The sequence below is a fragment of the Zalophus californianus genome, chromosome 1, assembly GCF_009762305.2.
Source record: "Zalophus californianus isolate mZalCal1 chromosome 1, mZalCal1.pri.v2, whole genome shotgun sequence".
Taxonomy (NCBI): domain Eukaryota; kingdom Metazoa; phylum Chordata; class Mammalia; order Carnivora; family Otariidae; genus Zalophus; species Zalophus californianus.
In genome coordinates this window covers 20256818-20272291 of record NC_045595.1, presented here as the reverse complement: position 1 = coordinate 20272291, position 15474 = coordinate 20256818, and the positions used below count along the sequence as shown (strand labels likewise).

The window sequence follows — 15474 nt, the reverse complement described above, 5'->3', positions numbered from 1 at the left end:
CTCAATAAACACAGTGGTGCATGTATGTCTTGAATTAGTGTTTTTGTAATTTGGGGGTAAATACCCAATAGTGCAATTCCTGGGTTATAGGGTAGTCCTGTTTCAAATTTTTTGAGGAACCTCCATACTGTCTTCCACAGTGGCTGCACCAGTTTGCATTCCCACCAACAGTACACAAGGGTTCCTTCTTCTCCACATCCTCGCCAAAACTTATTTCTTGTGTTTTTCATTTTAGCATTTCTGACAGGTACGAGGTGATAGCTCACTGTTATTTTGATTTGCATTTCCCTGATAATGAGTGATGTTGAGCATCTTTTCATGTGTCTGTTGGCCATCTGGATATCTTCTTTGGAGAAATGTCTGTTCTTCTCTTCTGCCCATTTTTTAATTGGCTTATTTGTTCTGTTCAAGTGTTGAGTTGTGTAAGTTCTTTATATACTTTGGGTACTAACCCTTTATCAAATATGTCATTTGCAAATATCTTCTCCCATTCAGCAGGCTGTCTTTCAATTTTGTTGGTTGTTTCTTTTGTTGTGCAGAAGCTTATTTTGATGCAGTCTCAAAAGTTTATTTTTGCTTTTCTTTCCATTGCCCTCAAGAGACATATTTAGAAAGATATTGCTATAACCAGTGTCAGAGAAATTACTGCCTGTGCTCTCTTCTAGGATTTTTATGGTTTCAGGTTTCATATTTAGGTCCTTAATCCATTTAGAGTTTATTTTTGTGTATGGTGTAAGAAAGTGGCCCACTTTTTTTTTGCATGTAGCTGTCCAACTTTCTCAACACCATTTGTTGAAGGGACCTTTTCTATTGCATATTCTTTCCACCTTTGTCAAAGATTGACTATATAATTATAATTCTGGGCTTTCTATTCTGTTCCCTTGATCTGTATGTCTATGTTTTGTGCCAGTACCATACTGGTTTTATTACGACAGCTTTGTAATATAACTTGAAGTCTGGAATTGTGATACCTCCAATTTTTTTTCAAGATTGCTTTGCCTATTTGGTTCCATACAAATTTTAGAATTATTTGTTCTAGTCCTGTGAAAAATGCTGTTGGTATTTTGATAGGGATTGCATTAAATCTGTAGATAGCTTTGGGTACTATAGACATTTTATTCATATCTGTTCTTTTGATCCATAAGTATATAGAATGTCTTTCCATTTCTTTGTGTCATCTTCAATTTCTTTCATCAATATTTTACAGTTTTTAGAGTACAGGTCTTTCACCTCTTTGGTTAAGTTTATTCCCAGGTATTTTACTATTTTTGGCGCAACTATAAACAGGACTGTTTTCTTAATTTCTCTTTCTGCTGCTGCTTTATTAGTGTATGGAAATGCAACAGATTTCTGTATGTTGATTCTATATCCTGTGATCTTACTGAGCTCATTTATCAGTTCTAGTAGTTTTTTGGTGGAGTCTTTAGGGTTTTCTATATATAGCATCATGTCATCTGCAAATAGAAGTTTTACTTCTTCCTTGCTGATGTGGATGTCTTTTACTTCTTTTTGTTGTCTGACTGCTGTGGCTAGGACTTCCAGTACATTGTTGAATAAAAATGGTGAGAGTGCACATCCTTGTCTTGTTCCTTCCCCACTGGTGATGATGTTAGCTGCGGGTTTTTTTATATAAAGCCTTTATTATGTTGAGGTATGTTCCCTCTAAACCTACTTTATTGAGTGATTCTATCATGAATGGATGTACTTTGTCAAATGCTTTTTCTGCATCTATTGAAATGATATGGTTTTTTATCCTTACTCTTAATTGATGTGATGTATCACGTTGATTGGTTTGCAAATATTGCAAATATCCAACAGTCAATTCTTACTCCTTATACTATCCTAGCTATTGTTAACCTTTATTTTTTATTTTTTTTAAGATTTTTGACTTATTTTTTGACAGAGAGAGAGCAGCGAGAGAGGGAACACAAGCAGGGGGAGTGGGAGAGGGAGAAGCAGGCTTCCCATGGAGCAGGGAGCCGGATGTGGGGCTCGATCCCAGGACCCTGGGATCATGACCTGAGCCGAAGGCAGAGCCTTAACGACTGAGCCACCCGGGTGGCCCTACTGCTAACCTTTAAGTAACATGGTTGATCACTTCCTCTGTGAAATACATTTTGAGGGAGGTGGGTAACCATAGCATTTTTCTCTTTTCTACTACCTCAGTAGCCATTTCTTCTCAATCTTCTTTCCTAGACAATCTTCATCCCCCTCCCCACCTTTGAGTGCCCAGCACTTAGTCACTCAGACCGCTTCTCTTATCTCTGGGAAGATCTCATCCTGTCCCATGATGTATACAGATATAGCCCATGTTTTTATCTTCAATGTAGTTTTCCTCTGAACTTCAACTCCGTAATCTAACTGCCCTCTAGACATCTCAACTTGGAGGCATCAGACATGTCAAATTTAACATGTTTCCAAAACTAAACTTTTATCTGTCCCCAATCTGTGCCTCTCCCCCAATCTTTCCAAGCTCAGAAAATGGCATGTTCAAGTTGTTCAATCCAAAAACTTCGGACTCCATCCTTATCTTCGCTCTTTCACACAATCTACATCCACTTCATCAACAAGTCCTATTGCTCTATCTTCAAAACATATCCACAATCCAACTACTAAGCACCAAGCCACCACCATCACCTCTTGCCTGGATTTTGCAGAATCCTTCTAATTAGTCTTTTGACCTTATCTCCCTTAGCCTGTTCCCTACATACCAGTGAGAGTGATCTTTTAAAACCTAGACCAGATCTCATTCCTCTGCGCAAACCCTCCAATAGCTCCCACCTCACATAATAAGGCCCCATGCAGTCTGATCCCATGGCCTCTCTTCTACCACCATCATCCCAGGATACTCTGCTTCAGTTACCATGGCTCCTTGTTTCTTCCACACATTGAGAAAGCTCTTGCCTTTGGATCTTTGCTCTTGCTATCCTACCTGTCTTGAATGCTCTTTCCCTAGACAACCACCAGTCTAGCCCTAACTTCTTTCATGGCTCATTCAAAAGTCACCTGATCAAGTAAGGTCTCTCTTGACCATGCTACATAAAATAGCACCACACCACATTTATACTTTACCTAGTCCCCCTTTCTTCATAGCACTTAAAACCTTCTGACACCTTGTTTATGTACTTATCTGTCTATACCTAATAAATGAAAATCCCATCTGTAGAGGCAATTTTATTCCCTGCAATATTCCCAACACCCATGACAATGCCTAGCAAAGAGTAAGTGCTCAATAAATATTACTGAATGACTAAATGAATGCATTCCTTTCCCCTGCCACTGTGGCACACTGTATTGCTCTCCTGATGTCCTCTGCTCTCTTTGGGACCTGCCATTCTTTTAGGCACTGAAACTTACTGGACTACACAACTTTTTACACAATTTGATTCCTAAAAGACTCTATTAGGTACCTTTCTCACAAAAACTTCATTCCGGGTGCCTGGGTGGCTCAGTCGATTAAGTGTCTGCCTTCAGCTCAGGTCATGATCCCGGGGTTCTGGGATAGAGCCCCATGTCTGGCTCCTTGCTCCTCAGGGAGCCTGCTTCTCCCTCTGCCCCTCCCCCCGCTCATGCTCTCTCTCCCAAATAAATAAAACATTAAAAAAAAAAAAACTTCATTTCACTAATGCATTTAACAGTCTACCCTGAGAGTCTTGTAAATAGATGGTGGTCTGTGGGCTAGAAAACAGTCACTTGGATCTATAGACAGATAAATAATCTTATTCACTGAACATTAATGTTTAATCTAAAGGAAAGTCTCTAGCAAAATGTCACTATGTTCTATTCTCACTCAGTTCTATGCAATTCCCCAAGACATGGATAGCTGATAGAGATGACAAAATCCATTAATCCAAGTAAAATGAAAGCACCGAATACAAAGCCTTTACATGAATGTTCATAGTGGCTTTATTTACGGTAGCAAAGAAAGAAAGGGAGAGGGAGGGAGGGGGGAAAAGCGGAGGGAGGGAAGAAGAAAGAACCCACAGGGAATAGATAAATAAATTGGGGTATATCCATACAATGGAATACTACTCAGCAATGAAAAGAAATGAATAGTTGATATACACAACATGGATGAATCTTAAAATAATTTTGCTGGGTGAAAGAAGCCAGAGGCCCCAAAGGAGAATGAATGCCCTATGTGGTTTCATTTATACCAAAATATAATCAATAAGGACAGGAAGCAGATCAGTGGTTCACTAGGGACAGGGTTAGAGGGCAGGAAAAGGAGGGAAGGACTTTAAAAGGGGATAAGGAAACTTTCAGGGGTAATGAATATGCTCATTATCTTAATTTCGATGATAGTTCTGGGGATATATACCTAGCATACAATTAAACCTCAATAAGGCTGGAAAAAAAACAAACAAAAATCCAATTATATAGTACTCTGACTAAATAGCTTAAGTGGGATATATTTTTAAAAAACTGCAAAAAAACCTCTCGAACTTTACATTTATTGTTTGTAGTGGAAATATCTGAAACTATTTTGAACCTACTGTAAAACCAAGCAAATGAATAAATACACTGATTCTGAGAACTAGGTTCTCACTCTGGGAGAATGGAGATACAAATATGGAATGGGAGAAGGATTGAAGTTTAGAGCATTGTGTATGAATACAATTTTTTAAATAAATGTATTTCCTAGCTCTAAAGACCAAAAGAGCCTATAATCAATGATATCCCAGTAATAATGAGCACATGTATAGCTCAGATCTTGGTTTCTAAGTACCATTTCCCTCTAAAAGAAACCAGGAATCTTTGGAGAAAAATCCAATTCCCAGGTTGGAACAGAGAAAATACAAGCTAGGCCTGGAACACTCCTGTGCCAGAAAGAAAAGGAAATGCTCACAAATTGTAGGGAACATGTCAAAGGAACACTGAAGTTGGCTGGAAAGTACTCCCACTAGCCAAATCTGGGACAATCTGAGCATCAAAATGAACAACAGGAATGGATTCTATCACACTGAACTTTTTAAAGATTTTATTTATTTATTTGAGAGAGAGAGCATGAGCAGGGGGACAGCCAGAGGGAGAGGGAGACTCCCCACTGAGCATGGAGCCCAATGTAGGGCTCAATCCCAGGACCCTGAGATCATGACCTGAGCCAAAGTCAGATGGTTAACCATGGGTGACTCAGCCACCCGGTGCCTCTATCACACTGAATTTTTTTTTAAAAGGATCTGAGACCCTACTGATATTAAAAACAAAAAAAAACGGGCACCTGGGTGGCTCAGTCGGTTACGCAGCTGCCTTCGCTCAGGTCATGACTGGGATTGAGCCCCACATCCGGCTCCCTGCTCAGTGGAAAGCCTGCTTCTCCCTCTCCCTCTGCCTGCCGCGCTGCCTACTTGTGCTTTCTCTCTCTCTGTCAAATAAATAAAATCTTAAAAAAGAAATAAAAAATAAAAAAATAATAATGATGATAATGATGAAGAAGAGGAAAAATAAAGTGGGGAGGGAAAGCTCATCTTTACCAAAAAATACAAATAAATGTAGAAGGAATACAGAATCACAAAATCACCATTTTGCAGCCAACATATTAATAAGTGATATAAGTAGGAATCATAAATGGAAACTGAAAACACTGGGTAAAAGACTGGAGGCACAGGATATTCCCATAGTTTTAGGTTCACAGAAAAACTGAGGAAGGTACAGAGATTTACCATATACCCCTGCCCCAATACATGCATAGCCTCCCCCATATCAATATTGCCCAGCAGAGTGGTCCATTTGTTGTATACAGTGGATGAACCTACATAGCCACATCATTATTACCCAAAACCTATAGTTTACATTAGGATTCGCTCTTGGTGTTGTACATTTTATGGGTTTGGATAATACATAATGACATGTATCCACCATTAAAGTATCATACAGAGTAGTTTCACTGCCCTAAAAATCCTCTGTGCTCTACCAATTCACCCCCCACCCCTCTCTAAACCCCTGGCAACCACTGATCTTTTTATTTTTATTTATTTATTTTTAATTTTTAAGATTTTATTTATTAATTTGTCAGTGAGAGAGAGAGCAAGCACAAGCAGAGGGAGAAGCAGGCTCCCCACTAAGCAGGAAGCCCAACTCAGGGCTCGATCCCAGGACCCTGGGATCATGACCTGAGCCGAAGGCAGACGCCCAACCGAGCCATCCAGGCATCCCTATTTTTCATTTTTTAATAAAAACTTAGAAAAGTATAAATGAGTGAAATGCCATGGAATTACAAAGCCATTATAATTATGAAGACCTTTAAATGGCACATGCAAAAAGGGATACACAATAGGATTCTAGTTTTGTAAAAATACACATTTGCATAGCAAAAAGACTAGGAAAACTACAACAAAATATCTTGCTATCACTGGCTGATGGAATTATGAGTGATTTTTGTGTTCTTTATAATACTCTGTATTTCTAAAATTTATTTAATAAGCACATATTACTCATAATCACAAAGTGATTAAACAGTAAAATCAATAAGCCATTTGGCATTATAGATTTTGAAATATTATCCAAATTCCAGATGCACTCTCCAAAGAAGGATCTAGGACATTAGGCAATCACGGGGTTCATAACGTTTCTTTAAAACTATTAGAAAATAAATCTAGGCTCAAAATAAGGATGTCTAATGTGACAGAGAGGCCATAATAAGTGGTGAGAACCGTAACCCCATAACCTATGCTGCCTTGTGAGGGCTCTGGGGGCTTCCATATGAGGGAGAGAACATTGAGTAGGATTCCCATTAGACTGCTGAAATCACTCCTCCCAGGTGCAATTCTTTATGAAACAAACCACCCATTCTGATCTTAGTACAAATTTCTGGATTTGTACAAAATTCCCCCACATTTCTACTTCCAGCTGCTCAGAGAGCATGACTTTTCCTGCAGACTGCTACTATTTACTGATATGTCCAGAATTCACAGTGAGAATCTGAAAGAGGAACTATTAGAACCCAAACAAATAAACCCAGGATTCCAGGTATATTTCAAACTGCCACCACTGGCCCTACGTGCTCAGGCCCCTGCCTATCTCATCCCAGACCACTCTGGCCTTTACTCTCTATGCTCCAGCCACCATGGCCTCTACGTTCCTGATTCTTAAATAAGCACATTTGTTCCCACACCAGGGCCTTTGCCCTGGCCCTCTGCCTAGAACACCTTACCCCTGATTCTTTACATTGTAAGCAAAGAAGACAAATAGAAAGGGGTCAGAGAAAAAGAAAAAACAAACTCCCTGGAGAAGAGTCAGAGATCTAGGGATAAGAAGGAGATCAGCTTTCCCTACCCAGTGGTCCAAGCTGAAGGAGGTCAGCCTGAGGCCAAAGTTGACAAGCAGGAGGTTAGCTTTCTGTCAACAAGATGGCTATGAAGCAGGTTCCAGAAGGAACATATCTAGTTGCAATTCCAGTAACTCAGTATCCTGATACACCATGTAAAATAGACAAAAATAAAACAAACAAAAAAGCGGTCTTCACATTCTAAAAATATGTACCCATCAAGGCAGCCTGTGTCCAGATCTTGACTAACCTAAACCAGGACTTCTCAAACTTTTCCACTGAGGAGTCCTAAATGCCTGCAGAAAATGTTCTTATCCCTCTGGGACTCTCAGGGTACTGTTCAAAAATCACTCAAACTGGGGCACCTGGGTGGCTCAGTTGGTTAAGCATCTGCCTTCAGCTCAGGTCATGATCCCGGAGTTCTGTGATCGAGCCCTGCACTGGGCTCCCTGCTCCACAGGGGGCCTGTTTCACCCTCTCCTTCTGCCTGCTGCTCCCCCTGCTTGTGCTCTCTGTCAAATAAAAGCTTTAAAAAACAAACAAAAACAAAAAGTACTCAAACTCTAACATTTATTTGAAAAAAATCCTATTTTACCTTAAAAATGCATATGAATTCTGGTTTCTATGCCTAATTTTCATTACAAAAATATTTTTAATTCCTTACCAGTTAAAGTACTAAACTCTCAACCCCCAACACCACTCCCCCAATTGCCTGATAAAACTGGCACTCCAACAAGGTTTGTCGTGTTCATCCTGAAGCTCCATAAACTCCCAATATGCCTACCACAACCCAGGGAGCCAAGTTTGGAAATAAAATCCTTTGGCAAGCAATCATTCTTAGAATAACCAGTAAGTTCTTTAAGTCTACAGTTTCTGGCTAGGGCTTTGGTTTTTTCTCCAGTAAAATTCCTTCAGAAAAGCCCTACTCTTGTCTTAGCTTAACAAGGCTGTTCACAACATGGGCCAAACAGCTTGGATGAGTAGAATGCTCTCAGAAGAAAAGGGTGGTGGTGGCCCCAGAACCCTGCTGGAGAAACCGGTGAAGACCAGAGAAACCCGCACAAGTAATGAAATAAAAATACCAATACCACAGGAAAGAAGTGGGGCATCTGGATTTTCCTTGCAAATATTTCACAAGAATAAAGGTAGCCTATAAGAAGTGCAAGTGGTAGTGAAAGGGGGAATCATATTATTAACTAAGATTCATCATACACCTGCAGAACAAGCGAAATCAGGAATTGGATCCATTAATCCAGATGAATGTTAATAAGAAACACATGAAGTTCTTGTTAAACACTTTTTTATTTTTTTAAAGATTTTATTTATTTGACAGAGAGAGACACAGCGAGAGAGGGAACACAAGCAGGGAGAGTGGGAGGGGGAGAAGCAGGCTTCCCGCAGAGCGGGGAGCCTGATGTGGGGCTCGATCCCAGGACCCTGGGATCATGACGGGAGCCGAAGGCAGACACTTAACAACTGAGCCACCCAGGCACCCCTAAACAAACATTTTAAATTTTAAGCATCTCCTCCGCCCATCCAACCTTTTTTTTTTCATCCAACCTTTAAGGACATATTTAGACCCAGGTTTTTTGCTACTTTTCTCCCACGTCTTCCTGCTGCAGGGGTACAAGAAGCTACCTTGGGGAAACAGATGTTAAGATTTTTGCCATTTGTGTAGACAGGAAAACCCTTGGAAATATCTCTTGATCTAAACTTTCTCACTTATGGTTGCCAAAGCCATGAAAGGAAGAATCTACTGTAGGCTTAGAGTGGAGTGACACTGAGGAAAACAAATGTGCCAACAAACCACCAAGGCAAAGGAAAATCTCTTTTCAAAGCCAAGTAAGCATAGGACTCTGACATGAACCAGCCATGTCACACTTTCACATTCACATTAAATGGCAACTGAAAACAAACTTTTTTTGGTAAAAGCTAGATTATTCTAGGAGTTCCCTTCATCTAAATATTTCAAAGTACCTTATTAGGGGCAAGATACTGGACCCGAAGCTGAGCTAGAAGAAAATACTGAACCAGAAAAACCACTTTGCATAAGGAAAGCCAATTCCAGAGGCACCAGGTTTTTTGTTTTGTTTTTAAATATTTTATTTATTTATTTATTTGAGAGAGAGAGAACACAAGCATGGGGGCCGTGGGGCAGAGGGAGAGGGAGAAGCAGACTCCCTGCAGAGCAGGGACCCCCCCCCCCGCCCCCACCACGCAGGGCTCAACTCCAGGACCCCGGGATCACGACCCGAGCTGCAGGCAGATGCTTAACCGACTGAGCAACCCAGGCACAGGCACCCCCAGAGGCACCAGGTTTTGAACTTCTGCCTGTGATAATGACAGACCCCAAAGGTGCTGACACCTAACTTCTCCCACCATTACAAGAGAATAGAGAAAATCCAACACAGACATTAGGAGAAGAGAAAAACAGGGCAATGAAAACACAATCCAAAATGTCTTACAACATGCCATGAGCCCCCCAATATGTTAGAAATGGAAAGCACTGTCTTCTCCCCACCTTTTTAAAGACAAAATCATGGTGCTGCTCCCCAAGAGCCAAAGCCTCTGTGCTGTCAGACTACTATCCTACAAGTCAACATTCAAGGGTCAGTATCAAGGGGGAGATAATGCCCCATCTTAATGCAGCAAAGCTAAAAATATCCCTAACTCTTCCATCCACTTCCTATCTACCCCATTCTTCCCACCTTTGTAAAGATTTCATCATCCACCCAGGCTTCACCTATTCTGTCTTCACCCTGCCCCACAAATGCAATAAGTCACCAAGTCCTATAAATTCCACTGCAACAAACCTGACCATTTACTCCTCCTACACAGGTCAGCTGACCCTAACAGTTCAAAATCTCATTAACCCTTCCCATAAAGTTTTACCACAGACCTAACTGGTCTTCACAATCTACAGGCCATCTCTTCTGTACACTGCTAAATAACATTCTTAAAAATCAAATTTTAATGAATGCTCCTTGGTAAAAACTTCCATCAATTTCATGCTGCCTTTAAAACAAATTCTAAACTCCCCACCTCAACCCAATTCTAGGCTATCACTCCAGTCTCACTCTGGTCATCCCCCTAATGTGTCCAGTGCTATACCAAGTAAGAGAGGTCATCATTCTCTAGCATATGTCATACTTGCCCTTCTACTATGCCTTTACTCATGCTATTACTTCTAATTGTCCTATCATCTCTGGTCAACAGTATTAATCAGCTTCTTTCTTGACAGCACCAACTAAGAGAGAAAGCAACCCATTACAGGCAAGGGAAGGATATGAATCTATGGTCTCAGAAGCAGCATGGGTTTGAAAAAGGAGCACCACTTTGGAAACCAAAGGCCCAGCTTTGCCACTTTCTTGCAAAGCTATACAAAGTGAGCCATTTGCCTTTCTGAGCTCAATTTCCTTATCTCTAAAATGTACCTGCCCTACCTAACACATAGGATTATCAAGATAATCAAGTAGGGTAAAGTGTGTCAAAATGCTTGTGAGGGGATGAACCAAAGCAGTACTTAGAGGGAAATTTATAGTTTTAACTGTTTTTATTAGGGGAACAAATGTAAGCACATCCTTTTTTTTTTTTTAAGATTTATTTATTTGAGAGAGAGAGCACAAGTGGGAGGGGCAGAGGGAGAAGCAGAGAGAATCTCAAGGAGACTCCCTGATGAGCACAGAGCCTGAGGTTCCACATCATGACACTAAGACCATGACCTGAGCCAAAACCAAGAGTTGGCTGCTTAACCAACTGCGCCACCCAGGTGCCCTGGTAAGCACATTCTCAAGAAGTTTGGAAGTACTGATAAATAAACCAAAAAGAAGTAGGAGGAAGAATATTATAAAGTAGAAATTACAAAGAAAACAAACACAAATAGAGGGAATCACTAAAGCCAAAAGACAGTTCTTTGAAAAGGTTAGTATGATTGTTCAGATGTTTGCATAAATGATGAGGAAGCACTATAAAAGTGAGTTATTATCATCCAGTAGAGATGAAACTTCAAATAAAAAGAGCTGAAGTAACAGTTTCCTTTTTGAAAGGGTTTCTCAACCTCAGCACTATTGACATTTGGGGACAATAACTGTGTGTAGGACGGAGTCGTCCTATGCAATGTAAGATGTTTAGGAGCATCCCTGGTCTCTGCCCACAAGATGTACAGTATTCTTCCCTCACCTTCCAGAAGTCATGACAGTCAAAACTGTTTTCAGACACTGTAAATTGTCCCCTGGGAGGCAAAATCATCCCAGGTTGAGAACCACTGCTCTAAGACAACAAAAGGCCACATCACACTATACCAGCTAAGACTATTCAGAGCTATTTCTAATTTTAGAATAGCTGGCTGCTCTACCCATTAAGACTGTGGGATGACCAGCAAGCCAAGGCAGGAGGGGCAAGACTGAATAGGCAGGTCTCAGATGGTTCAGCAAAATTGCATAGTGTTCAAAATAAGAAAACCAGGAAAACTAAAAGCTCTAAAACAGCAGCAGAGTTGCCACAAGTAACAGAAGTATCAATTCTATTTGGGAATGATTGGGTGAGTAGAGCTCTAACACTACTGTGAAACATCAAAAGGATCCTTGATCAAATTCCAAGAACCTAGCAGAGCAAGAGAAGAAGACAGTACCTATGGAACATTTTTTTTAACACTCTGAACTTCATAAGCAATAACTCATCTCAAATTTTTAAAAATTATGTCATCTGAGAATTGTATCAATATTCTTTTTTAAAAAACTCCAGTTACAGGGGCACAGGTCATGATCCCAGGGTCCTGGGACTGAGCCCCATGTCAGGCTCCCTGCTGATGAGCAGGGAGCCTGCATCTCCCTCTCCCCACCACCCTACTCATGCTTTCCCTTGCTATCTCTCTCTCAATAAATAAAATCTAAAAAAACAAAACAACAAAAAAACCCACTCCAGTTGCACAGCTACACTATTCTGAGACAAATCACAATTAAAATTTTCGCCGCTTCTAAATAATAGTAAAGTCCGCTGAAGCATATGATTTTTTTTTAATAATTAAGAACCTACAAGGAAAACAGAATTCCAAAAAGCTAAGAGAAAAGACAATGTGTATATATCCATTATACCCACCAGCAGCATCTAAAATCCAATCTAAAACTGACAAGAGTTCTAGGGGGGGTACCTGAAAATATACTTCTGAGAACCCAAATGATAAAAAGCAAAAAGTGATGCAGGTATCTGGGGACTCTAATGCCATCTTAAGAACCATGAGAGCCAAGCAAGGCAGTCTGATGGTGTACCCTTCCAGCACTATCTTCCATTATTTCTACTTATTCTACTTTATAGAAAGGAACTACAGAACCAGTTGGGGAGACTCCAACTGAATAAACTAGCAAATGATATCAAGAAAAAAAAAATAGGGGCACCTGGGTGGCTCAGTCGATTAAGCATCTGCCTTTAGCTCAGGTCATGATCCCAGGGTCCTGGGATCGAGCCCCGCATCAGGCTCCCTGCTCCGCGGGAAGTTTGCTTCTCCCTTTCCCACTCCCCCTACTTATGTCCCTCTCTCGCTGTCTCTCTGTCAAATAAATAAAATCTTTAAAAGAAAAGAAAATGGTAATTTCCCTGCCAGAGGTGAAGTGGAAATGGGGCGGAGACTCCTAGACAGTATAAATGAGGGAAAACTGATCCCTGAACCATATGACATCTGGTAGGATGAATGAGAACTGAAGACAGTACAGCAAAGAAAGAGAATCCACGTTTATTCTTCTTGAATCTGGAGAAAAGCAGTAGCACATTTTCCTAGGCTCCTTCAGATGCAAGCAGTGATAATCTAGTGCCATGTTCAGTCCTACCAAGGTGGTTTGTTATAAACAGACAAATCTTTATTCCTCAGTCAATAGGAAGCTTACAAACAACTAAATCCTGTGCCATTAAAGGCTGGAATTAACTGAGAAGCCCTGTGGCTGGCCAGATGACCTGATATTAGACTGAAGATGAAAAAAATCAATGCCACTTCAATAAGCTGGGGGCAAGGGAAGGGGTGAGCCAAACAGGAATCCAGAGGGGCGTCTACCAGCTATGGAGGTGCAGTTCTCTCCCATTAGGAGCAATCTGCAGTCACTGGAAGTGGCTGGGAGGCAGAGCAGCACCACAGGAAATGCAATAAGCTTTCTGGAGTTGTGAGCCTATCATCTGAAAATCTCTCCCCACATAACCCCCTCATGTCCATACAAGCAGAATTGTAAATATAATTTCAGGAAACTCACGGTTACCCCCATGCCTGCCTGTGGCCACCTAATGAATTCATGACCCTAGACCACAAAGTCTTGCCACAAGGACTCTGCCACTGACTCCTCCATGACTTGGGCAAGAACGCTCCACTCTCAAATCTTTAGATCTGCATCTGCACATCTGTCAAAGACGAGTTAAATGCTATCTAAAGTGAGATCTATGTAGAGGGACAACAACCCATTTCTTGAGGAATAGCATATGAGTTAATTGTTGCTGTGTTCCCAGTCTCTGCCTTCTCACAACTGATGATCTAAGAAATCCAACTGGAAACACCATGCTCTCCCATCAAAAAACCCAGGAGAAGAAAAGATATGGCAACCTATGTCACTCACTAGAGCCACTCACCATCCAGTAGGTCTTCCGTGTCATCCCTGCCGTGCTCCTCCACTGCCACTTCCTCCTCCTCCTCTTCCGCATCCTCCAGCTCCACGTCCGGGTCCAGGTCTGGATCGCTCCCTGAGGCGGATTCGTCTGACATGGCTCCCAGAGGTCCTCAGTGGGCATTACCGACTCATGATCCACTGCAGGGGTCCTGGAAGGAGGACGAGAGGCATCAGAATCACCAAGCACTTCACTTAGGAACATGAATCTTTCAAAGAGAAAATGCCACAGATGAATGCCCTGGAGGGGCAAACTAACCATACCCAAATTTCAACCTTCCTCACAAGTGCACTGACCCTGACATATGTTTTGGTGACTGCCCAGCTCAAGCTTCTCTTCGCTGCTTGGACAAGAAAATATCTTAAAGTGACCAAACACACTCTTATACCTCAGAATTCCCACTTGTTCATTCCTTCAATTTTCTTCTCTATATCTCTATATATCCATACATATACACATTAAGGATATATAATCACAGACACTACCACTAGGCTTTGGGAACGCAGTAGGAAGCACAACAAAGCATGTTGGGGAGTTGGTGCATGCCAGAAGGAGATCAGGGAGAAGTTCTCACTGAGCAGAGGCCAGAGGGCAGAGGGAGCCACACAGACATCTGGAGGAAGTGTGTTTCAGGCATAGTGAGCAGCAAGGACAGAGTCCTGGAGTGAGAGTAAATGGGAGTGCCCAGGGAATAGGGAGTGGGTCCTGCCTGGAGCTGCCTTAGAGCACAACCTGGAAGATAGCGTACTCTCCAATTACCTGAACGGACGGCTTCCAGCAGGCACCACACTGCCACTTCTCCCAAGTATGTGGGGAGCCTCACACTCCCCACAACTCAGAATGCCCGTGACCATCTCTGCTCTCAGGCTCTGCCCTACCTCTTAGCCCAGTTCCAGCTCCATATCTTTTTTTTTTTTTTAAGATTTTATTTATTTATTTGACAGAGAGAGACACAGTGAGAGGGAACACAAGCAGGGGGAGTGGGAGAGGGAGAAGCAGGCTTCCCGCTGAGCAGGGAGCCTGATGCGGGGCTCGATCCCAGGACCCTGGGACCATGACCTGAGCCGAAGGCAGCCGCTTAACAACTGAGCGACTGAGGCGCCCCTCCAGCTCCATTTCTTCCAAGAAGTCTTGGTCAACTGCCCCAGTCTTCTGGGGTCATATTCCCTCTTCTGAACTCCAGTAGCCATGTTTGACCATGCTGACCTTCACTGAAGCCTTCCATATGCACTACCTGGCAAAGCGGTTTGCCTTCTGTGGTTTCTCACTTCCAGACCAGACAGTAAATCCCTAAGGGCAGGGAATTAGGTGGGAACTGTTTCTTTGTATCCTGGAGCTGGAAGCATGTCCTATTCAGATAATTCATTCATTCACATTTACTCCCTTGTTTGTCAACTTGCTCTATTATGTCTACAATATGCCAGGTACTGCGCACATGTCTGTCTGTCTGTCTCTTTCTCTCTTGCTTGCTCTACTTTACTATTAGCTATAAAGATCATTTCTTCTTGAGGGAGGAAAAAAGATAATTAGAAAGCTAGATAAACTACTTTGTGATAAAGCAAACA

At 41.7% G+C, this 15474-nt stretch overlaps 1 protein-coding gene across 6 annotated transcripts in view; it reads right to left on the bottom strand.

The window, feature by feature from the left end:
- Positions 1-15474, bottom strand: part of RAD54L2 (RAD54 like 2) — a 114252-nt gene that overhangs the window by 59858 nt on the left and 38920 nt on the right. For all 6 annotated transcript variants that reach the window (XM_027584092.1, XM_027584090.1, XM_027584088.2 and 3 more), the window contains one exon: positions 13874-14060. In XM_027584092.1, the coding sequence (XP_027439893.1) occupies positions 13874-14006 (133 nt within the window). In that variant the 5' untranslated portion in view covers positions 14007-14060. The remainder of the gene's footprint in view (positions 1-13873; positions 14061-15474) is intronic.